Raw genomic sequence first — 24,622 nt, 5'->3', positions numbered from 1 at the left:
GTACTTTTTTAATGGTAGTGTTAGAAAAAAGAGCGAATAGTCAAAAATTGATTCCCTATACAAATTTTTTAAAAAATACGGGAACGGAAAAATGACGGAAATTGCATAAATATCAAAATCAACGTATCAGCTATCATATAAGATGCCAATGAAAATACTTGCTGATAGTTTCTACTAGGCCAAAAATGTATGGCAGAAAACAGGAGAAGAGGGTGTTATTCGGCGCTATTTTTTTAAATAGAAGTGCAAGTCTTGCTATATTTCGGAGTACGGGAACGCATTTTTAGCACTAAACGGGAAAACTACTGCAAGTACTAGTAATGTGCAGGTTCTGAGCACAACTTTTATCTATCAAAATTTATTACTATGATGTCTCAACGATAAAATCATTTTTTTTATTTTTTCATTTGTAAGTACTATACACAATTAATACGATATATAGATAATTTTACGATAATTTTCCAAATAAAGTTGTAAACTTCTATATTGTCGTATATTTTTGATGATTAATTCAATTTACAACAATTTTTTTTTTTTTTTTGAAAATTCATGTTCGATCAGCTGCATCTACCTTAATTATTGTGATATGTTTGAAATCAACAAAAAATAAGTGTAAACACCGGGGTGTATTTCAGGATTTCATGAAATCCAGTGGATTTTGGAGCGCAAGTGTAAACTTGGTATTTCTGAATTGACGTTTCCGTTCATGAGATTTATCTGTGTCCAAAAAGCAACAACCGTTAACTTTTTATCTGTTGCTGTGTGTTGTGCGCACGATAACTCTTGAAGGGATTTACCCATTTCGTCCATACTTTACACATCCTAATATATCTATCAGTAGTGCGATTCTCTAACTCATTTTTTGAATTACCGACGAAAATCGGTAAAATTAAAACGCAAAATTATGAATAAAAAGTTCAAATAAAAGTTGACAACACTCTTGCTATCGGCAGAACTTTACGACTGCTTTTTATTCGTCGCTAATTTACCGAAAAATATCGGTAATTACCGAAAATATAAGCATTTAATTTTACCGACAATTGTCTTTAACTCAAAAAATGAGTTAGAGAATCTCTTGTGCCAGACACTGAAAATAACACATGAAAATTTTTTAGCTTTTAGGAGAGAGCGGAGGTGAAGGAGCTCCCTTTCTCCCTTCTTACCCATAAGCTCAAAACATTTTCATGAAAATTTTCATAGTCTGGCACAAGACAATCGCACTACAGGTGATCCCAGGAGAACAGCTGATTTGTGCTTATTCATCTATTCATAAAAATCGTCAAATCAAGTGTGTAAAAATGTTTGATCAACAAAACTTCAATAAACAAATAGTCAAATAGGCATAAAAATTATAACGCAGTTTCAAAAAAAAAAAAATCGAATTATTTGTATTATTCCATTTGTAATTCGAATTATTTTATTTGAATTTCAAATTATGCTATTTGTAATTGGTAACATTTTATTTTTAATTTGAAACAAAAAAATTACAATATGTTTTTTTGTATTGATCATGGTACAATAATACAGGTAGCATTATCATGCCAGCTGATGGTAACATAATGTGTCAATTGCATTGAATTGATGTCAAATTTTGACATCTTATGTTACCAACAATTGCCGATGCGGCTACCTGTGTATTTGTACCATGGTATTGATTTTATATCTGGCTTTTTCGAATTACAAATAAATTGATTCGAATTACAAATGGAATAATTCAAATTTCAAATAAAATAATTCGAATTACAAATAAATAATTCGAATAACAAATGAGTAATTCGAATTATAAATAGAATAATTCGAATAGCAAATGGAATAATTCGAATTACAAGTGGAATAATTCGAATTACAAATGAAATGTTACGAATTACAAATAGAATTTTCGAATTACACCTTTTTCAGATGTAATTCGAAACTTTTAGTTGTACTTCGTAACATTTCATATGTAATTCGAGAATGCTATTTGTAATTCGTAACATTTCATTTGTAATTCGAATTATTCCATTTAATTAAAATAATTCGAATTACATCTGGAAAAGGTCTAGTATCAATGCTAGTATTTCTGTGTTTTGACCAATATTCAGTTCCAGTGAATACTCATCCCACACTATCTATTTATACGTGACTGTTGTTCCACGCTTACCTTGGTCGTTCCCAAAAATCTTGGGCATAATCAAAGGGCATAGTCTATTATGATTCAAAACACAACAGTTTGGCGGTTTTTATTAACAGCTATCTTAGATACAAATTTAAAAACATTTTTCTACTCTAAAACATTCAATTTTACAATCAACTGCTGGCCATTGCTTTAATTTTCTCAATTTCTATTTCCAGTTGTTGAATCTGAAAAAAAGTGGAGAAACATAGATACATTCAATATTTTGAATTATTCAAAATTTACACGCTGTCTTGCCTTTTCCGCATGCTTTTGTTGAACTTCTTGACTGGCAGATTTACGAAAGCCTTCATTTTCCATACGCATTTGATAGCGTTTCAAATCGGCCTGTAATTTTTGCAATTTTTGTTCATTTATATTTTGTACCCCAGCTGTATTTCCCTTGGGTGGTTTATACGAATCGTTTGTGCTTATACCTACGAGAAGAAATATGTTAATAAAATAGAAAATCCCTTGCCACTGATTTATTGTCGAAAACTTACCAAAACTACAAAGATGTCCAGCGGTGGAGAATACTTTTAAATTATGTTTGTCCTTGACATTGTCGTTAATGCTATGCAAATGAATGCCATTGGTTAGGGTTAAAGCTTGTATCTCTTGTAAATGTGGTTTTAAAATCTCCAAAGCCTCTTCACTGTGGCCATATATGTAAAGCTGGGGATCATATTTTTTACTTATTGTATTACGGCTCTTTAATTGCCGTATTTGTTGGCATATATCTAAGATTTCAGAAATTTCCTTCTCCAATTCGACATTGTGGAATTTATTCAAATCAATTTCAATGTTCTGGGGCAGGTGATTCAATAGTTCCTCAGCTAAAAATGGGGTGAAGGGACTCATTGCCTGCAGTGACCAACTTAAGGCTGTGGCCAATGTTGCACAATGTATGTAACCTTCCGATTTTTGTAAATTAATGTTTCTCTTACAAGTTTCCTGCAAGACAAAAGGGGAACATTTTATTTCAACGTTATGAGTGTCTAAAACTGAGAATATACTCACCACATAAACATCACATAGATTATTGTAAAGGAACGCTTTCAAAGCCCCGGTTGCTGCATGCAAATTGTAATTTTCAAAACTTTCGGTGCAAATCTTCAATGTATCTGCCAAACGACTCAGTATCCATAAATCCCATTTCCCCAAGGGAACTTGATTCATAGTTTCTATTTCATTTAATGGCATATTGAGACGTTCTGCAGCACCCAATGTAAATCTGGTTGCTTGCCAGATTTTGTTAAGGAACAGTTTGTTGGTATAACATTCGTTGACATCGAAATTAATAAAATGACTTTTGATATTGTGGCTACATAGGGTGAAGCGCAAAGCATCTGTACCGCACTCTTGTATGCCTTGGGGAAACATGCGCTGCAGTCCTTTTAGGGATTTTTCCACCTCAGAGTTGCTTAGGATGCCAGCGTTGTGGGCAGATTTCAATTCCTCTTTTAGGGACTGAAAGAACCAAAAAAATTTATAAACAATATTTTTTCATTTTACTTAAAAAACTAACCTCCAATGATGCACCCTGTACCACTTGTTGTGGGGTAACCACATTTCCCAAACTCTTCGACATTTTCCTGCCATGCGCATCACACACAATACCATTTAGTAAAATCTTTTTAAATGGCGCCTGACCGGTTAGTTTCAAACCCAACATTACCATACGTGCCACCCAAAAGAACAGAATGTCATGGCCTGTTTCCATTAAATCTAAGGGATAGTGTTGCTTATATTCCTCTGAGGGCCAATTGGAGGCCGAGAAGGGTAGTAAAGCCGACGAAAACCATGTATCCAAAACATCTTTATCACGTTCAAGTTTAAAATCAATCGATTGTAATTCTTCTTGGGCCTTAAACTCGGCTTCTTTTTCATTATGAGCAGCTATCCACAAGGATTTGCCACTAGCAGTATCGGTGGCTTTATAGGCAGGAATTTGATGACCCCACCACAACTGACGTGATATACACCAATCATGACAATTTTCCAACCATCTTTGCCATTCGATTTCAAAATTTGGTGGCACAATTTGCAGGCGACCACTAAGTACCTCCCCCAAAGCTTCATCGGCCATTGATTGGCAGTGTAGAAACCATTGCTCTCGTAACATATATTCAATAACATCCTTTGATCTGGAACAAATCGGTAATTGCATGGCATGATCTCTTACTCCCTGTAACAACTGCATTTCGCCCAATTTCTGCAAAATCCGGTCTCTAGCTTCAAATCTAGGCATATTGGCAAATGCTGCAAAATTATCCTTGATCGAACCCTTTTCGGAAAATACTTGTATGGGCTTAAGCAAATGTCTTTGGGCCACATCGAAATCAGCACGATCATGGGCTGGTGTTATTTTCACAGCTCCGGTGCCAAATTCCGGTTCAACTGTAACATCGAAAACTAGTGGTATAGGTTCTTCACGGAAGGGATGCCAAAGTAAAACCTCCGGTTGCTCGCGATATTTAACATAACGTTCATCCACGGGATTAACAGCAACTGCTACATCTCCCAACAATGTTTCGGGTCTTGTGGTAGAAACTTTAATATATTCATCGACTGAGCCATTCATTACTTTGTAATTTATATCATAAATGCGTCCAAAGGTAATATTCTTATCATATCCCGGTACAGCTAATTCAGTGGGACCTTTCAGATCTAATGTTTCTACTTCTATATCGGAAATGGCCGATTCCAAAGCACAAGACCAATTTACTAGAGACTCTTTACGTTCGATAAGGCCTTCTTCGAAGAGGCGTATAAAGGCTTCATTGACGGCATATGCTTGACGCTAAGGAATAAGAAAAATTTGTATAGTTAGATTAGCAGCAAGTAGAGCTTAAAGTCTATTTTGAGCAATCCAGTTTTGAGAAGGCCTGTAACTCAAAAGCCTTTTTAGTCTACCACCTAAACTCCACTTATGAAATTTTCGTTGAACATCCAACTCACCTCATCCATTGTAAAATACTCCCTGCCCCATGTCAGATTACACCCCAGTTTTCTTAAATCATCCACAATTCCGCCACCTTTTTCCTGTTTCCATTTCCAAACTTCTTGCAAAAACGCCTCACGACCCATTTGATGCCGTGACAGACCTTTCTCTTTGAGTAACTTCTTTTCGACCACAACCTGGGTTGCAATACCGGCATGATCCGTGCCCGGTATCCATAGAACATCATAACCCATCTGTCGTTTATGGCGAGCTAAAACATCTTGTATGGTTGCCATTAAGGCATGTCCCAAATGTAAACTGCCAGTTACATTTGGTGGTGGCAAGAGCATACGATATGTTCCTGGTTTACATTTTCCTTTCATATCATTTGATGAGTATGACTTCTCCAATTTTCCCCTTTCAACTTCCTTGGGTTGATATCCAGATGCTTTGAATGGAGGAAAATAATTGTAAGTGAAATCTTCAATGAAAAAGTGTTGGATCTTACCTACCTAATTGTACTCCACGTTGGGATATATTGTACTTGTACTGTAGACCATGTTTAATCCTTTGATTTATGTTCCTATATGAAGGAATTTGTAGGTTTTTCAACATTTCGTCCTGAAACTATTTACACAACCTCTTATTGAACCGAACTAATTTAAAAACCTTCATATATGTATGTTATGTCAGGCTGATCAGCTGTTTTTTGTTTATGTGAGGAAACCTTAAACCGGCAAGATTTTTGGTCTTTTTTCTTCTCACAGATGGCGTTCATGTCTTTGTAGATAAATTATCGGCCTGTTCCCTTACTTTTAAAAGTGGTAAAACCGGCAAATGTGGGAAAAGTCGTAAACTGCTCTTATATGAATTGTATGGTGTCTGAAGTAAAGGAACGCTTTTCGAGTTATATTTCTCGATCTTCGTTATAGTATGTTTACATTTACGAAATCCACTCGATTTCATCTGTCAATTCCTTTGTGTATACGTCAAATGAAAACTCATCTGAAATCGATTGGATTTCACTTGACGTTTGAGCAATGGAATTGACAGTTGAAATCAAGGGGATTTCATAAATGTAAACATACCCAGCAAAATTATATGGAAGTGATTGCATGTGAAATCATGATTTCACTGATTCTTTTGCATGAGTGCGAAAGGAGTTGTGAAAAATCCGACCTTTTTCATCGAATTTTCATGAGTGCAATTGAAGTCGTGAAAGATCCGATCTTTTTCATCGAATTTTCATGAGTGCAATTGAAGTCGTGAAAGATCCGATCTTTTTCATCGAATTTTCATGAGTGAAATTGAAGTGGTGAAATATCCGATCTTTGTCATAATTATGTCATGAGTTGAAATAAAGTGATAAGTACCCGCACAATAAATTATCAAATACTCATGTACCCGAATAATTGTGTACTTGCAAAAGTAATTGTTAAAATGAAAATAAAGGTCAGATGAAAGTGATCGATAGTGGCAAAATTTATATATTTTAATTAAAAATACAATGTAAATTGATATAAAACAAAAGAAAAATATATTTTGTGTTTGGAAACCTGTTTCGTTTTGTGGATATTAAAATGAAGTATGAAAAACACAAGGTCTATAAAACACGAGCCGCACCGATATAGTAAAACATATCGTGCTGCAATTATTGGGTTGGCTGTACCATGCCAACAGGATGGATAAAGAAGTCACCGGTATATTAATACGAGCCATTTGACGTTACGCCAACCGAGGGATGAACAAAACTCCAATGGAAAGATCAAGTTCAATATGATATCACAAAACATGGCATCCAAAGTTAGAGAAGCAAAGTAGAAGATCGGTAAAATAAGTATAAAAGAGGCCATAACATGGTAACTATTACAGGATAAGTTTTTTTCCTTTTGAATTAACATAACAGAATTCAAATTTTTACTAGATTTCCCAAATGATGAGCTTGGTTCAGAGATTGACACATAATTTATCGAATATTGGAAAAACGGAACCCCCAAGTTGAAAGAAATATCTTGCATCCATCGGAAGAGACAAATATGATATTGCAGATCAATATAATATATAATTTTGAAAATTACATGCAAAATAAAGAAAAATAACATCTGGCGATACAATTCATCTGTTCATTGTATTCTTATTAACTCAGCAAATTACATAATTTTATTGCAAATTTTATTTCTGATTGGCGAAAATCCGGATCCAAAGCATTGGTGCAAGAAGCCATGACAATGAACTGGTTCAAGAAGCCATGACAACGAACTGGTGCAAGAAGCCATGATAATGAACTGGTGCAAGAAGCCATGACAATGAACTGGTGCAAGATGCTATGACATTGAACTGGTGCAAAACGTCATGACAATGAACTGGTGCAAGAAGCTATGATGATGAACTGGTGCAAGATGCTATGACAATGAATTGGTGAAAGTGTGTGTCACTCCCTTGTAAATGTCATTGGTGATTCACCTAAATTTTCACCTATGACATATCACGTGCACCCATGATTCAACTCATGATTTGTCATCTAACATTTTGCTGGGTAGTATTAAATTTACTAAATCGAGTGAATTTCAACTGTCAACTGGGAGACCTTTCGGAACCTTATAGGCCCAGATTTGGGTAGATTGCACTAACGCAACAAAAAACATATATCATTGTAATCGGGGTCCAAGGTCTTTCGATGGTAGACATGGGGCTCAATTCTGTTTCTATGAAAATGTGAAATGAAAACTTTTATAAAGGAGAAAACTGTCAAATGAAAAAAATTATAAAGGAAATATATTCAAATTTTCATAGAACAGGAATCCAGCCCATGGACTGGACTTGTCCCACGTAATCTATAAGTCAAGGTAGAAGTGAATTTACATCAAAATTCGTTTTTTAAACACAGTTCGTAAAACAAAATGTGCAACATCTTTGCCGGCTTCCGATTGGCTGACACGCCGACATTTGTTGCAGTTTTATTGACGTTTCTGCCATTTTTCCGTTCCCGGAAAAATGTGTATGTGGAACTCATTTTCGACAGTTTGCTCTTATGACAATTTTATCATTAAAAAAGTACTGGAACGAAGTTTTAATGTATCAGCAGGCCTGTGGTGCTAATGATGCGTCTTTATGAACAAATAAACGGATTGTTTACTATAGCCTTGTTCCAGAACTAAAAAGTTTTTACACATTTTACGACTTTTACACATTTTACCCGTTAAACCGTTCCCGTACACAATAAAGTTGTAAAATGTTCACTTCTCTTTAAACAAAAATGGCGCTGATTTGAGCGTGTAAAAAAGTAACATGGTTGCCGGCGTCTGATTGGCTGGTACGCCGACTTTGACATTTGTTCCAGTTTTTTGACGTATCAAAAACCTTTTGTGTGAGAACAATTTTTTTACAGTTCTCTCTTTTACGAGATTTACTATTAAAAAGTACCGGAACAAAGCTTATATCAATTCTGTTATTTTCTTCTGGCGATTTACTGCAACTATAGTTTGTAATTTTTAATGGAATTGAGTCTGTTTGATAACCCAGAAGATTGTATAAATTTGTTTGATAACAAATTTGTTCAGTAAACGAGATGTAGTTGCAAGAAAGGCGCACCTAAAGGTGCGATCAAACCATCTGTTTTTCGTATGCTCTTTATCTGTTTTTCAGATCTGTAAGTTCTACTCGTCGTGTGATATATAAAAAATGTTTATGAATCAAAATGAGATGACAACACATATGTATGTACTTTTTCCGATTAGAGCGCGCTCTATTCTTGTCTGTAAACATAAAAGGAACAGTTGATTTGCTTGTTTGGCAAAGCTGTTCTTTACATTTTTAGGTTATGTCATATAAAAAATAGCAAAAAATCATAAACTTTTGGCCTGTTCCCGTACTTTATAAAGCGGTAAAAGTCGTAAAAGTTGTAAAGGTCGTAAACGATTTTCATATAAATTTTGTGTACGGGAACGCAAAATGTGTAAAAGTGGTAAAAATTGTAAAAACTTTTTAGTTCTGGAACAGAGCTTTTATGTAAAATGACATACGTAAAAATGCCATCAGACAACTTAAACCCGTTTGGTGTAAATGCGGTTAAAAATACAGGTAGCATTATCAAGCCAGCTGATGGTAACATAATGTGTCAATTGCATGGTATAAGTAAAGAGGTAGATTTAAATGAAAAAAATCTATAGAACCCTTGTTTTTCTTGAATACCTAAAACTTCAAAATAAAAGCAACAAGTCGGTTTGTTTACAATGCATTTTTTCAGCATTTTATAAAAAAACGCGAAAAATGAATGAAGAGTTAAGTTTTTTCCACATAATCGAGTTGTGAATATGATAAACTTATTGTTTCAATGCTAATCTCACCAATTTCTTCCATACAAATGGTCTAAACACAATTTTAAAAATCATTGAATTCGATTGTTTTTAAAATTGTTTGGCATATTATTCAAACACCACACACACATACACAGTTTGTTTATATTGTTTTGAAGTTTTAGGCATACTCGAATAAAAAAAATTTAAATTGACATAAAGCTTTGGCTAACCTTTCTTATTAAACCATGGTCAATTGCATTGAATTGATGTCAAATTTTGACATCTTATGTTACCAACAATTGCCGATGCGGCTACCTGTGTATTTGTACCATGATAACGACAGATAATCATCTACTGCGACACTAACGCCACCTACTTTATATCAACTACATTGTGTGTCAGCTGACTTACGATAGGTGTCCACAAATATCGATACAAAAACTAAATTTGGCAACCCTGTGCGAGAATTTAACGTAACATCTCGACGAAAAAATTTTGTCCGGTTATTATTAGTTTTTTTTAACAACAAAAACATTTATAAAACAAAATTAAATTGGAAAAAATTACCATCACAAGTGCTTAATTATTAAAATAAAGAGAAATAAGTAATGAAAACACTGTAAAATCAGTAGAAAAACAAGTTGTAAAAGTGCTGGTCGTGAAAAGCAAACAAAGGTAAAAGCAAGAAAAATAATACCGAAAAGAAATGTTTGTGGGAGTTTTAAGGGGTTTAGATAAAATCGTGTAAGATAAAAAGTGAAAAAGAAACGAAAACTTATTTATTAAAATCGCATTTAATTACATTTTCTGGTTTCGGCTTGTTGTAAAATTGATTCCGTCCGTCCATTGTTTTTCTAATTAGCATTTAATTAAATGCTGTGATTTTATTCTCTTGTAAAATGAAGTTGGAAATTTGGGGAAATAATTACTGGGAGAGAGAAGAGAAAAATCTATGGTATAGCAATGCACATTTTGGCGTCTATTTTGTTATGTTTTTTAAGTGTATTTTTAATGAGCTGTGAAGAAGAAATTATATATTTAAATATACATATTTTTTCTTTATAAAATATCATGCAAGTGTACCAGAAAAAAACCAGAAAAGAATATACAAAACAAAATGTCAAAAACAAGTAGGCTAAGGAAAAAAATCTCTTCCGAGAATCAAGAGCCAGTGAAATAGAGGTATTAATGCAGAGTTGCCATGGTTGTTGATTTTCTAAAATAGAAGGGAAAAAGAGAATACAACATGGGGTAAAATTTAATAGTACGTTTATATATAACCGGATTTAACAAACCAATGTCAATTCCCTTGTATATACGTCAAATAAATCGGCTTAAATCTAGTTTAGTAAAAACTCTCCGATTTTTTCGAAATTTTTTCCATAGGTAGATATTTTTACGCTGATTACGGGAATGTAAAATTTTCTTGGGGGACGGACCCGGTTACCCGGTTATTCGACCCGAAAGTCCGGGTACCCGGTACCCGATAGACCCGGTTCTACTGAACCGATTCTTACAAAATGGGTATCTTTGGAAAGCTTATGAAAATACCTATCCAACAAGTGGTCATATGAAGTTATAACCAAAATACCTCTTTTTGGACCCGGGTTTTTCCATAAAACCCTCAAAAAGTCGAAAAAGGGCCCATTATGGGTGCTCAATTAATTCACGTAATTTTATAGCTCATACTTCAACCTTTCCAAAATGGTGCCATTTGTTATAATACCTTCACTGGGTCCAGAGATATTGACCTTAGAATGAGAGAAAAATTTAAAATGTAGAAGAAAATGTTGTTCCCATTCCCTAGATTTGAACCTGTCCATAGGAGAAAGTCTTAAATCCCCGGCCGAAGGCCGGCTACTTAGAGAAAATTTATACTTTAAAAGAAAATGTTGTTCCCATTCCCTAGATTTGAACCTGTCCATAGGAGAAAGTCTTAAATCCCCGGCCGAAGGCCGGCTACTTAGAGAAAATTTATAATTTAAAAGAAAATGTTGTTCCCATTCCCTAGATTTGAACCTGTCCATAGGAGAAAGTCTTAAATCCCCGGCCGAAGGCCGGCTACTTAGAGAAAATTTATAATTTAAAAGAAAATGTTGTTCACATTCCCTATATTTGAACCTGTCCATAGGAGAAAGTCTTAAATCCCCGGCCGAACGCCGGCTACTTAGAAAAAAATTTACTTAAAAAAAGTGATGAATTTAGAAAAACTCTGGACCCAGTGAAGGTATTATAACAAATGGCACCATTTTGGAAAGGTTGAAGTATGAGCTATAAAATTACGTGAATTAATTGAGCACCCATAATGGGCCCTTTTTCGACTTTTTGAGGGTTTTATGGAAAAACCCGGGTCCAAAAAGAGGTATTTTGGTTATAACTTCTGAACCCCTGGAGATAACCCCATCATATGACCTTGGATAGGTAGTTTCATAAGCTTTCCAACGATACGCATTTTGTAAGAATCGGTTCAGTAGGACCGGGTCTATCGGGTACCGGGTACCCGGACTTTCGGGTCGAATAACCGGGTAACCGGGTCCGTCCCCCAAGAAAATTTTATATTCCCGTAATCAGCGTAAAAATACCTACCTCTGGAATTAAATTAACCCTTCAAAAGGCTATAATATAAACATGGCCTAAGTATTATTAAAATACATACGAAAATAAGCAGAAAACAAATGATATTCAACATTAATTTCCTTAATGCGAACCAACTTCGTTCCGTTTGTAACAACATAGGAGATTTAGTTAGTTCAGTTTAGAAAAGTAAGCTTAGTAAGGGCTTAGAAGCTCCTCGTGAAGACCAACCATGGTGAGTAGTTTTGTAATGCCAATGAAACAAACAATAGGTCGCTTGATAACCCAAAAGTTTGTACAAACTTTTACAAATTGCTGTTCGATAACAAACTTGTTCAGTAAAAATGAAATGGGAAGTAGGTACTTGCAAGTCCTTGGTCACACCACCGAGTTTCTTGAAACGAATAATGGGAAGAGGCAACATCGCAAACACCGAAAACCATGTACAGCGGTTTTACAACCTCATAAGCCTGCAAGAACTTGCAAGTACTTTTTACATGTGAAGTTATCGAACAGTCATAGTATCAAACTATAGAATCTTCCTATGTCACTTAATTATCTCATCGAAGCTGGCGCATTCCTAGAAATGGAGATAGACTCAAGCTGAAAACAGATACAACGTTTGATTAAAGTTTTGCGTTGGGCGTCGAGAAAAAAACAACAACAACAGGGCGACGACGATACCAAAGTCCAGCGTTTATCTGTTTGTCGGCATATATTTCAAATGAATTTGAATTTTTCGGCATCATGCCCAACAGTGTAAAAACGGCCAAAACGACACAAAACTTTAATCAAACGTTGTATCTGTTTTCAGCTTCAGAGCCATATTAAGCAGAAAAGCGAAGCTACACACATATCCCACGGCAGCGGGTTCTTCCGTACCGGATTGACCCGGAACCATAGTGTTTCGGCTGCGGCTGCCAACCCAGCATCAAATCCATGCTTATACGTAGGTTTTTATGCTGCTACAACAATATTGTTATCGTATAAAAAATGTGTAGATTCTTCGAGGTTCTGGAACAGGCATTATAATAATTGTTCCACAAACATCCCAGAAGGGACAAGGGAGACTTCTCTCATATCAAAGAGTGCACCCCGATTCATATTAGTTCAATGAAACGAGACATACTGTTTATCGCCGAGACCGCACAGTGTGTTATAAGACGCCTCTTGTAGAGAAGTATTACATGGATGAAATGGTCAGGAAATGTCGCCATCATTACTGGCCTGGGAATCGACTCGCAGACCTTCTGAGCGTGCATGCCATTGCACCACGGTGGCACTATAGACCTACCAAGATCACCCACATATGTACGTTAACGTGACTGCAACAACAACATGTCACCTGAAATACCCAAAGACGTAAACCTCAACGTAACCCTTTGAGGGTTACGTCTATGGGCAGTTCAGGTGACGATATGTTCTCTATATTCTCATCTGTCGTGGTTTAACAAAGGAAAGACTCGCTCAGAGAGACTAATGCACAAAATATTTTGAGCACCACCGCTATAGACTATGGTCAACGAAATAATTGGGCCATATCGATGCGGTTTTAGACCTGGCAAATCCACAATTGCCCATATATTTATCTTGCGGCAAATTCTGGAAAATACCCAAATGTAGATCGACATTTACCATCCTTTTGCCGATTATAAAGCAGAATTCGATTTGCCCATATGCTCAAAGCTAGTCCAAGGCATGTCTGAATTTGGTATCTCCAAAAAGCTCATTCGGCTTTGTAAGACGACACTAACTCTGATATCCGGTCCTCAATTAAAATAGTAAAGAAACTCTCCGAACAGTGAAAACAGTGCTGTGAAAGTTTATACGAGGCGCAAACAAATAATATGACACAATATACACCAATTGCCACATGTTACCTGCTTATGCTGGCGACATTAACGTCATAGGTCGATCAGTTGAAGAAGTAAATGATACTTACTTCCTTAGCTGGCCCATTACAGAACATTTGTTCTATAGGCCGAACTAAGAAGAGATCTCCATTCCTCTCTATTTGTTGCTTTGCACTCTGGAATACCGCGCTTTTTCATCTCATCATCCACTTGTTTGCGCCATCTATTCCTTGGCCTGCCAATTCTGCGTGCACCGCAAAGCGGTCCGTATTTATACGCCTTTTTAGCGGGTTCATCATCGTTCATTCTTACGATATGGCCTAGCCAACGCAATCGCTGCATCTCGATACGTTTAACAATATTGATGTGTTGTATAGCAGATACAGCTCGTGGTTCATGCGACGTCGATATTCACCGTCAACGCAGATTGGTCCGTAGATCTTTCGAAGAATTTTTCTCTCAAACACACCAAGCACTGCCATGTCTGATTGCGCAAGTACCCAGGCTTCGGAGCCATACATCAGCACGGGTAGTATCAGTGTTTTGTAGAGCATTATTTTTGTTTGACGAGATGTGGCTTTGTTTTTAAACTGCTTACTTAAACCACAGTAGCATCTGTTGGCCAATACAATTCTTCTTTTTATTTCACAACTGATGTCGTTTGTTGTGTTTACGGAGGTGCCGAGGTAGACGAAGTCTTTTACTACCTCAATATTATAGGAACCAACTTCCACAGTCGGTCCGAGCTCAATGGACGCATTGCGCGTCGACACCATCAACTTGGTCTTCTCACCGTTTACCGCCAGACCCACTTTAGCAGATTCTCCTTCGACCTTTATAAAGGTATCAGTTACTTCTTTTACTGATCGGCCCATGATGTCTATATCATCAGCATAAGCAAGTAACATGTGACTATTGGTGTAGATTGTGCCACTTCTTTTGACGTTTGCCTCTCGTATAACCTTTTCTAGCAGGATGTTGAAGAGGTCACACGAAAGGCTGTCACCTTGTCTGAAACCTCTTTTGGTACCAAACTCTTCGGAGAGGTTCTTTCCTATTTTAACTGAGGACCTCGTGTCAGTTAAAGTCATTTTACAAAGCCGGATGAGCTTTGCGGGGATACCAAATCCAGACATTGCTTGGAATACCTTTGAACGCAGTGGGCTGTCGAAGGCTGCTTTATAATCGACAAAAAGGTGGTAGGTGTCGATCTGCATCTCTTGGGTCTTTTCCAGGATTTGCCGCAGGGTAAATATCTGGTCAATGGTGGACTTGCCAGGTCTAAAGCCGCATTGGTATGGTCCAATTATCTCGTTGACCATAGGCTTTAGTCGTTCGCACAATATCCCTGACACGATCTTGCAGGCAATAGGGAGTAGACTTATGCCCCTATAGTTAGAGCATACAGTCTTATCTCCCTTCTTGTGGACGGAGCACAGGATACTCAGGTTCCAATCGTCGGGTACTCGTTCTTCCTGCCAGATGGTGCTAACTAGCTGATGAATACACCTTATCAGCCTGTCGCCTCCGGTTTAGAACAGCTCGGCTGGTAAGCCATCGGCCTCTGCTGCCTTATTATTCTTCAGCCGATTTATTGCTGTGTTTACCTCATCTTGGCTGGGCGGTATACATTCAATACCATCTTCTGGGATTGGGACTGTGGTATTTTCGTCGTTTTCGCTGCTATTGGATACCAACAGATTTGAAAAATGTTCTTTCCATATCCTGAGTACACTATCTGTATCAGTTACCAAATTACCTTGCTGGCCTCTACAGGAGGATGTGCCTGTACCAAAGCCATCAGTTTGATGCTTGACTCTATGGTAGAATTTTCGGACTCATTCTGGCTCCTGTACATCTCGATTTTTTCACTCACTCCCGCTTTTCCATCTCTCTCTTTTTCCTGCGGAAAAGACGTTTCTCCTCTCTCCTTTTCTCCCTGTATCTACTCGTGCGCTACGCGTTTCTACGGATTGTAAAGTAGCCCTATATATATGCCGCATATATATGCCTATATGCCGCATTTTTCTCTTCGGTGGCAGCACGACACTCCTGATCATACCATGGATTCCTTGGTGGAGGTCTCTGTTATCCAAGTATGGATTTTGCGGCTGTTTGCATGGAGTGAGCAATGCTTTGCCATTGCGCTGATATGTTATCTGGATGAGGAGTGCTTTGATTAAGCAATTGGGCTGGTTGAGTGGAATATGCTGTGGCTATCTGTTGTGATTGCAGCTTACCGATGTCTAACTTTCGTGTTGTGTCTGTTCGTACTTTGTTTGCTACGTTTAAGCGGGTGCGTACCTTTGCTGCAACACGGTAGTTGGCCGAATCAATGTTTGCGCCTCGGAACGATCGTACATCCAACACGCTCGATGAATGTCTTCCATCTATCACAACATGATCAATTTGGTTTCTTGTTTTCTGATCTGGTGACAGCCAGGTGCCCTTATGAATATCGAGATGTTAAATCTGGTACTGCTAACTACCATGTTTTTTTCAGCTGCAAAGTCTATCAGCCTCAGATGTTTCATTATGGAGACTGAATTTCCCGACCGTTGGGCCAAAGATATTCTCCTTTCCAATTTTGGCAATAAAATCGCCTAGAATAATTGTAACGTCATGGGAAGGGCAACGGTCATAAGTTTCTTCTAAGCGCTCGTAAAATATATCTTTGGTCTATTCGTCCTTTTCTTCAGTGGGAGCATGAGCGCAAATAAAGCTGATGTTGAAGAATTTAGCTTCTATTCGAATTACAGAAAGTCTTTCATTCACTGGGGTGAAGCTGGATACCAGATGTTTTAGTCTCCGACTAACTACGAATCCACAACCAAACTCATGCCTTACGTCATGGCAGCTATAATACAGTGCGTCACCTTTAGGTGTTGTTATGACGCCTTTCCCAATCCATCGTATTTCCTGTATGGCAGTAATATCGGTCTTGTACTTTTCAAGTACGTCTGTCTATGCGAAGATTGCACCTTCTGTATAAAGAGTGCGAACATTCCAGGTGCAGATCATGGTCCTTAAAACGTTTGCGGGGTTCGTCAAGTAAATGATACCTTAAAAAAATAGATAGAAAATCAGCGATAATTAATGGTAGCGAAATGCTTCCGCAGAGCTCGGACCAATTTTGGAAGTTAGTACCTGTAATTTTGGGGTAGTTAAAGACTTTGTCTACCTCGGCACCGCCGCATACGCATAATAAAATAACGCATAAGGTATGTTACAGGATGTTTTTTTTTCTAATTTTAGTTGTCTATTTCTTGTAAAGTATGTGAAAATTTCATATCCCTATGGCGACCTTGTTCCAAAATAAAATTTATTTTCTAGTTCTAAACATTGTTTGAGGTAATTCTTACATTTTCCCCGTTTTTATATTAATTTCTCTACACATGGCAACTCTAAAGAGAGAACGCGCAGCGCAGGTGTAATAAAAAGGGGAGCTCAAATGTTGAGAACGCTGCTCCAATAAGATTGATTTTTCCATACACAAATTGCAATTAGTTGGTTGAAAATTTTTACAGCATTCAGACGGAGCGCGCTTGATTTGTTGTGATTACGACGGTGTAGAAAGAAGAACATCATTACATTGCAATTTGTGTAAATTTTTTGTAAATGTAGAACATTTCAGCATAAATTTGTACTGTGTCTTAAAAGAAAATTAACAAACACTGTGTGAAAACAGAAATAATTCAAAATTCCAACAAAGTGTGCTTGTGAAAAAATTTAAATTAATTAGAAAATAAAAATTGGAAAATAAAACAAAGCGTTTTTTTACAAGAAAAAGCTCATAATTTTCACAAAACGAATAAAAAATATCTTGTTGGTGGATAGCTGTGGCCAAAAAAGAAAGAAACAAATTATTATGTAAAAAGCCTGCAAGTAAAGCGTTTTTAAGCAGAGCCAACAGAAAGAAAATTTACAGCAACATCCTCCCATTCATTTGTTCGTTGTTATTAAAAACCCCCAACAACCAAGCCAACGACAAAGAAAAGTGCAAAAATTGGAAATTCTTCTACAAAAAATATAAAGGATATTCAGAATTTCAATTTGTGAAAAAGAAGAAAAAAATCCCCTTTTTATACAAAGATAAAAGGAAAAAGGAGGTGGGAAACAACAAAAATACAGAACTTAACCTAAAAACAATAATGAGAGAAACTGGGAGAGTAATCTGAAAAAAAAACACATCTTTACAAGACAGTGAGAGCTGCAAAGTTACACAGAGAGAAAAAAGCAACATTGCGAGAGTGAGTAAAAACCCCCACAAAAGTCAAAACGAAAGCTACCTATGTAAAACAAAAACAACATTTGTAAATAAAAACAACCCCTCTTCTCAAACACGACAACACCAACGACAGACAGACAACCCACACGACACAGCAGCACCACATTACAATTGGAACTCGGCAATAATATGTAATTATTGTTGTTCCCATTTGTTGTCGTTGTGCTCCTCTTCTTCATCATCACCATCTTCCATTCCATATCAAATTTTATTAATATTTACTTGTGAAGTAGAGGTGGAGGTAGTGTATAACAAAAACAAATAAATGGAGCAAGTAATGAAAATTATCGAGAACAACAACAACAAAAACGACAACCTAACAAAAAAATGTGAAAGATAATGTCATTTGGTATCATCAAAATTAAACACGTCGTAAAACATGTTAAAACGTGATTTTTTAATTTTTTCTTATAAGAGATGAAGAGGGGAAACAGCTGCTGTGTTTTACATCTCCTATTTGGCTGTGAGATTTCCGATAGATGGCCGGTCATTTTGCCATCCACCTAAAATGACCTTTGACATTATCCCCACAATTATTATCTTCCTTGCTGGTGGATGCCAAAAATTTATATTTTCTTTTATTGCTTGTGGTTGTGTGTGTGAGAGTGTGACCAACCTCTCATTATCCAATTGGTGGTGCTATGTAAAATATATGTCACCCAGTTTTTAGGAAGAAATGCAATTGGAAAACCGCTATCGCAGGAGTTGTCTCTCTTTCCGATTGGAATGAGTTTGTGTTATTTGATTTTTCATCCATTTCACTACAAGAAACTTTATTTACGTGAAAATATTTGTCAATACTAATTAAAAGAACGATGATTTTACTTGATTTTAGAGCATAAGTTTAAGGTCCGGTCTCACATCCGAGATATAAGCCTTTAAAGTCTGTAAATACCAATAATATTTCTCATTTATTTACAGCCGACCAAGGCAATATGGATTGGTATCATTGTAAAGCTCTGGAGGTCTTAATTGCAACTAGTGGGAGTTGGATAAGCTTCTAATTTTTAAAAAGGAACATTTAACCGCGTAGCCTTTGTTGCCTTTGTTGGAACCGGTCCATAGGTGAAAGCCTTAAAGTTCCAGACGAAGGCCTCCCAAAACAAAAATAATCTTTATTATTACAAGGAGATTTAACCGCTTAGCCGGTTTTGGACCCTGTCCATAGGCGACCTACTAAAACGGAACAAGTGTAGTTTAGGGGCACCTCTCGGATCGGTCCGAAATTTTTACCATAGGTAACCCTTGAGACCCCGATACCAACGATATATACTTTTCCAGGGGAAGTCCATACTTCCCAGAATATGGTTCTTGACATTTCGGAATTTTCGTACTTTAACACCTATAGGTTATTTATGGGAACATCTCGTATCGGGCTGAAATTTTTACCATAGGTAGCCTTTGGAACGCTGAACACAATGATATATAGTTTTCCCGGTGGGAAACCCATACTTCCCGAGATATGGGTCTTAACATTTTGGAAATTTCATACTTGTAACAACTTTATGTTGTTTATGGGTACCTCTGGGATCGGGCTGAAATTTTTAAGACTTTCTCCTATGGTCAGGGGCAAAAGTGGGCTACGCGATCAAAACTTTCTTTTAAATTGAAAGTGTTCTTAAGTAGCCGGCCTTCGGCCGGAGATTTTAGACTTTCTCCTATGGACAGGGACGAAAGTGGGTTACGCGACAAAAACTTACTTTTAAATTGAAAGTGTTCTTAAGTAGCCGGCCTTCGGCCGGAGATATAGTTGTATTCAAGATACCAAGGGCAAAGGGTAAAAATGTCAGCCCGATCCGAGAGGTGCCCCTAAACGACATTTAAGCCATAATGTATTTCATCGAAATAATGATTTGGAGTCGATTTAGCAATGTCCGTCCGTCCGATAACTCTCGAACGTATTAAACGATTTGGTCCAAAATATGGCTTTCGTAATATTCTGTCAAAACATAGTTTAAGTTTGAAGATGGGTCATATCGGTGCACTTCCCGGTTACCTCCCCTCCAAAAAGTTCAAATTTCTTCGCAAAAATAATGCGCACGATAACTCTCGAAGGGACTAAACAATTTGGTCCATACTATGCACATCGTAATATTTCTACCAGACATAGATCAAGTGAATATGAATTATATCGGTCCACTGCTTCGAATACCTCCCACACAAAATTTCAAAATAGGTTCAGTTTAAGACCACCCCTCGAATCATTTCAATTTTTGTTGTAACTGCTTGTATTCGCTGCCCTTATTACGACAGTACAAGTTTTATCAGGGGCAAGTCCATACTTCCTGCGAAAATGGCCCAAAATATGAATTATATCGGTCGACTCCTTCGCGTAACTCCCACACAAAATTTCAGAAAAGTTCAGTTTAAGACCACATCTCGAATCGTTTTAATTTTTGTTGTAACTGCTTGTATTCGCTGCCCTTATTACGACAGTACAAGTTTTATCAGGGGCAAGACCATACTTCCCGAGAAAATGGCCCAAAAGCTGTTAAAACCCCCTATAGCACCATCTGTGGTGGATGGATTGACCGATTTGGTCCAAAATTTGGCAGTCGTAATATGTTGCGCAAACTTAAATCAAGTTCTAAGATGGTCCATATCGGTCCACTCCTTTGGGTACCTTCCCCACAAAAGTTCAAAACTTTTCGCTAAAATGGTGCGCACGATAACTCTCGAAGGCAGTAACCGATTTGGTTCATACTTTCACATCGTAATAATTTTACGAGACATAGATCAGTTTAGAATATGGACTATATATGTATACTCCTTCCGGTAACCTCCCTGATAAAATTTCGGAAAAGTGCAGTTTAGGACATCCTCTCGAATCGTTTTGATTTTTCTTGCAACAGGTAGCACTTAAGGGGCCCCTATTACGATAGTACAAGTTTTTTGAGTTGAAAGTTCATACTTTTTGAGAAAATGACCCGAAAGCTGTAAAAAACCCCACGGCTAGTATGTGTAGTGATTGGAGCCGACGACAACTCTCGAACCGAATTTTGCGTTGGTCCACATTTTAAACATCGTAATATTTCTTCGAATATTATATGAAATGTGGTGCTTATAGCTCCACTCCTTCCGGTACCTCCCCCACAAAAGTTCAAAAATATTCGGTAAAATGCTACGTGCGATATCTCATAAACCGAGCAACCGATTTGGTCCAAACTTTGGATCTCGAAATAAGTTGTCCAAACTATATTTATGTTTAAAAGTGTGCCCCATGGATCCACTGCTTGAGGTACCACCCACACAAATGTTTAACATTTTTGTTTAAGTGCGGTCAAGGGTCTGTTCGAGGATCCTTTGGAAATTTTTACCGCAGGTAATATATTATGTTTTCCTGATATAATATCCAAAAGCTCTAAATTATGTTGTGACCAACTAAAATGACATGAGTGGGCGTGATATATGTATATTGGGAGGAATGACTCCCAAAATAAGACCCACTTTCCAAATGGACTATGTCGGTCCATTCCCTTTAGGTTCCTCCTCGCAAAACTTTTGATCTTTAATCCAAATCCATATTTTTGTAGGTAAGTTCATGCATGATGATACTTTTTTACTTGTTAAAGAAAACTTAACTGCGGGCTTTACAATGATAGACATATTGCATTGATGATATGGCCCAGTAAATTCTTTGACTATAGCCATGAAATGTAACAAAATGAGATGTTGTCTCACGACCTTACGGTTGAATGACGTGCAATGGAAATCATTGCCTCAAGGTGGTGTCCTAGATCCATGTGAGTCTTCCTAGCAAACCAAAATGTGGTTGTTCAGACCGAATTCGCCCCGTAAGTTGGAAGAATCATTCGACTTTGGTTGCGAGTTCGGTCCGAACTCTGACTGAAAGTCATATGACGAGGTTAACGTGTTCTCTTACCGAAAGTCGGATGATATCGGATATTTTTGCCGAATATCGGTACATGAATATTGTCACAGTAGCATAAGAAAAAAAATGTCTTTTGGTGAGAGAAAAAAATCGTTAAGACTAATCGCACAGAGTTCGGACCGAAGTCGGTCTGACGGTCTGAAAACCATTCTGACTGAGCATATGCGTCGGAGGTCCGACATTTGGTGTGCTCGGGTTTTTACCGAATATAATGCCGCTACCCGATTCTATGTATGTGTTATGACTTTAATGTCGTTTACGGTCACTTTTTCGATCGGGCGTAAGTTAAATGTTTGGACTTGATTCTGATCAATCATAAACAATTTTCGATTTCCTACAAGACCTACCTGTGGTAAAAAATTTCAGATCGATCCAAATACACAACATGCTCCTTCGATCGGGTTGACATTTTTATTATCCATTCATGGGCGTAGCCAGGTATGCTTTTTGGTCGTTCTAGGGTGGGCAAATGCTTGTTTTTTTTTCGAAATATTCATAATTTTTTACATACAAATGAACTGTTTTGTAGGATCTATGCGGGGGGCAGCTGCCCCTTTCTTTGCTATTCCTGGCTACGCCCATATATCCATTTGCCGATTATCAGCATGGATTCCGTAAGCAGCACAGCACTACTACACAGCTGTACGACATTTCCACAGACAACAGTCGAGCACTGATGGATGTGTTCGACTTATCAAGAGCCTTTGATACCGTCAAGCACTCGACACTATTAGAGGACATCTAGCGGGGGCTACCCTCCAGACATGTTCGAAAAGTTGGACAATCGATTATATGTGGACGCCAATCATATGGGAAATTTAGGAAAAGAAGCCGAAGCCCTGCAACGTGAAAAAGGGAGTTTGCCGAGGTGGGGAGATATCTCCGGAACTATCTCATCTACCTTTCCTGTTTTCAGACCCCTCTGGACGACATTGAGATCGTTAACTATGTGGATGATTGTACGATATTGGCGTCGGGTACCATCCCCAATATAAATTCTGAAAGACTGAACTCCTATTTCATCGATTTTAATGAGCACTGAGCTTAATGTCCTGTTCAATGGAACAAAATTCCGACCACTTACAACCCTATGATTCTAGGGGTCACGTTCTACAGTATGTTCCGCAAATGCCACAGCTATCTGCGAGAAACTAAGATGAAGGAACAAAGCCCTTAAGTCCCTTGCCGGCAATAGAGTTGCGCAAATCCAAATAGTTCCATATTTATTCAAATAATTTTTTTTTCCTTTTAAATACCTCCGATGATACATAAAAAAATCTCTGTTTTAGAACTAGACAACTCGAACCGACAGCACTTGGGGCGGAGAAAAGAAACGATAGATCGGTTGCTATGTGGTAAGCTATGCGGCACCAGTGAATGTTGTCCGCGAATATGAGTGCAATGCTATGACAAAAGAGATCTGCAAAAGGGAGCCCTCCTCATCTGACATGCTATAGATCATATGACATGCTCTCGTTGCAGTACTTGCTCGGTTGTTACCAAAAGAATCATTCTAATCACCCTGTCCGTTCCACGTTTTTTTTACCTTGGTTTTACGTTTGTTCCATATGCCTAAACTAGACTAAATTCACAGACGCGTCGATTTTTTCGCTGCTTCTCTAAACTTGAATACCTTTGTTCTTAGTTATCATAGAGTCACTATTATGGCCTTAACTTTCGTTTGAACCATGTTAAAATAGTGTTCAAATCCCCTATCTTTCGGGGGCATCATTATTCATTCTCATAAAACTACCTGACCAATGTAATAGTTTTAACTCGTATAGCTAATACAGTTCGAGATTCATATGAAGCAACTTTAAATGGAAGATGCTTACACCTGGGAAGTTTTTGCCGATTCTGAAACTATGTTCATAGATGAGAGGAATGAAAAAAAAAAAAAAAAAAAAAAAAAAAAACTCCGGAGCGTTTTTTAAATAAATCGCGATTCAAGTTGTCATTTTTAGGTGTTGTTTATCTACCCTATCAAAATCAAAATGGGAATAAAGAAAAGGTTGTAGCTACCAAATTTCTTTACAAGAGTGACCTTTATGTTAATGTCGTAGGTTTTACCATTTTTAAGTTCAAATTGGGACAATGCACTGACTGTACCGCCCCTTTATAAAACAATATCATGAAGGGTGCGCCTTAACTAACTTTTAATGAAAAACGCTTACGTCCCCTGTTTTTGTGAATTCTGAAATAGCAATGTTCATAGGTGAGAAAAAAATCCAAAAACAAGAAAAAATAGCTGGAGGGATTTTTAAATAAATCGCGGTCAAAGTTCATGGGACTAAAGAAAATGTTGTAGCAGTGAAAATTGTGTACACGATTGACCTGCATAACATTTTCGCAGGTTTTACGGTTTTGAGATATAGAAGTTCAGATCAATCATTCAGATTTTTTTCCTCTGGTCTTCAAGATTTTGAGAGAATTTTCATATCTACAATAATTTTTTTTGGTCCCATTTCGAAAGAGCTTGCGGTTTCCAAGCAAAATCATGAAAACCTAAAAACCTTTAAAAATGCCGACTTGAATCTTGATTTATTTAAAAAGCGCTCCGGTTATTTTTTATTTTTCTCATCTATAAAGATTGCAGTTTCAGATTCCTCAAAAACTTCCCA

The 24,622-nt window shown here is 37.2% G+C and overlaps 2 protein-coding genes across 15 annotated transcripts in view; one reads left to right on the top strand and one right to left on the bottom strand.

Moving 5' to 3' along the window:
- Positions 1 to 2,187: 2,187 nt before the first annotated feature.
- ValRS-m (Valyl-tRNA synthetase, mitochondrial) lies at positions 2,188 to 10,256 on the bottom strand. Its single transcript, XM_073985677.1, has 8 exons — positions 10,197 to 10,256; positions 5,609 to 5,723; positions 5,114 to 5,544; positions 3,681 to 4,955; positions 3,173 to 3,622; positions 2,656 to 3,106; positions 2,411 to 2,589; positions 2,188 to 2,340 (listed from the first exon to the last, which is right to left on the bottom strand). Exons 1-8 carry the CDS (start codon positions 10,239 to 10,241, stop codon positions 2,287 to 2,289), a joined length of 3,000 nt encoding a protein of 999 aa, XP_073841778.1. The 5' UTR covers positions 10,242 to 10,256; the 3' UTR covers positions 2,188 to 2,286.
- The window catches only part of LOC141403360 (uncharacterized), a 167,409-nt gene continuing 152,615 nt past the window's right edge, over positions 9,829 to 24,622 (top strand). For 8 of the 14 annotated variants that reach the window (XM_073985673.1, XM_073985671.1, XM_073985667.1 and 5 more), the window contains exon 1: positions 9,829 to 10,069. The gene's annotated coding sequence lies outside the window, so the exon portion shown is untranslated. Of the gene's footprint in view, positions 10,070 to 17,154; positions 18,072 to 24,622 lie in introns of those variants that run through there. The other 6 variants (XM_073985672.1, XM_073985668.1, XM_073985665.1 and 3 more) reach the window with 1 other exon arrangement.

Source organism: Musca autumnalis, unplaced genomic scaffold (genome assembly GCF_047663935.1).
Source record: "Musca autumnalis isolate F117 unplaced genomic scaffold, ASM4766393v1 scaffold_4, whole genome shotgun sequence".
In the NCBI taxonomy this organism is placed as follows: domain Eukaryota; kingdom Metazoa; phylum Arthropoda; class Insecta; order Diptera; family Muscidae; genus Musca; species Musca autumnalis.
Note: the sequence above shows the minus strand (reverse complement) of the source record. Positions and strands in the feature narration are given on the sequence as shown.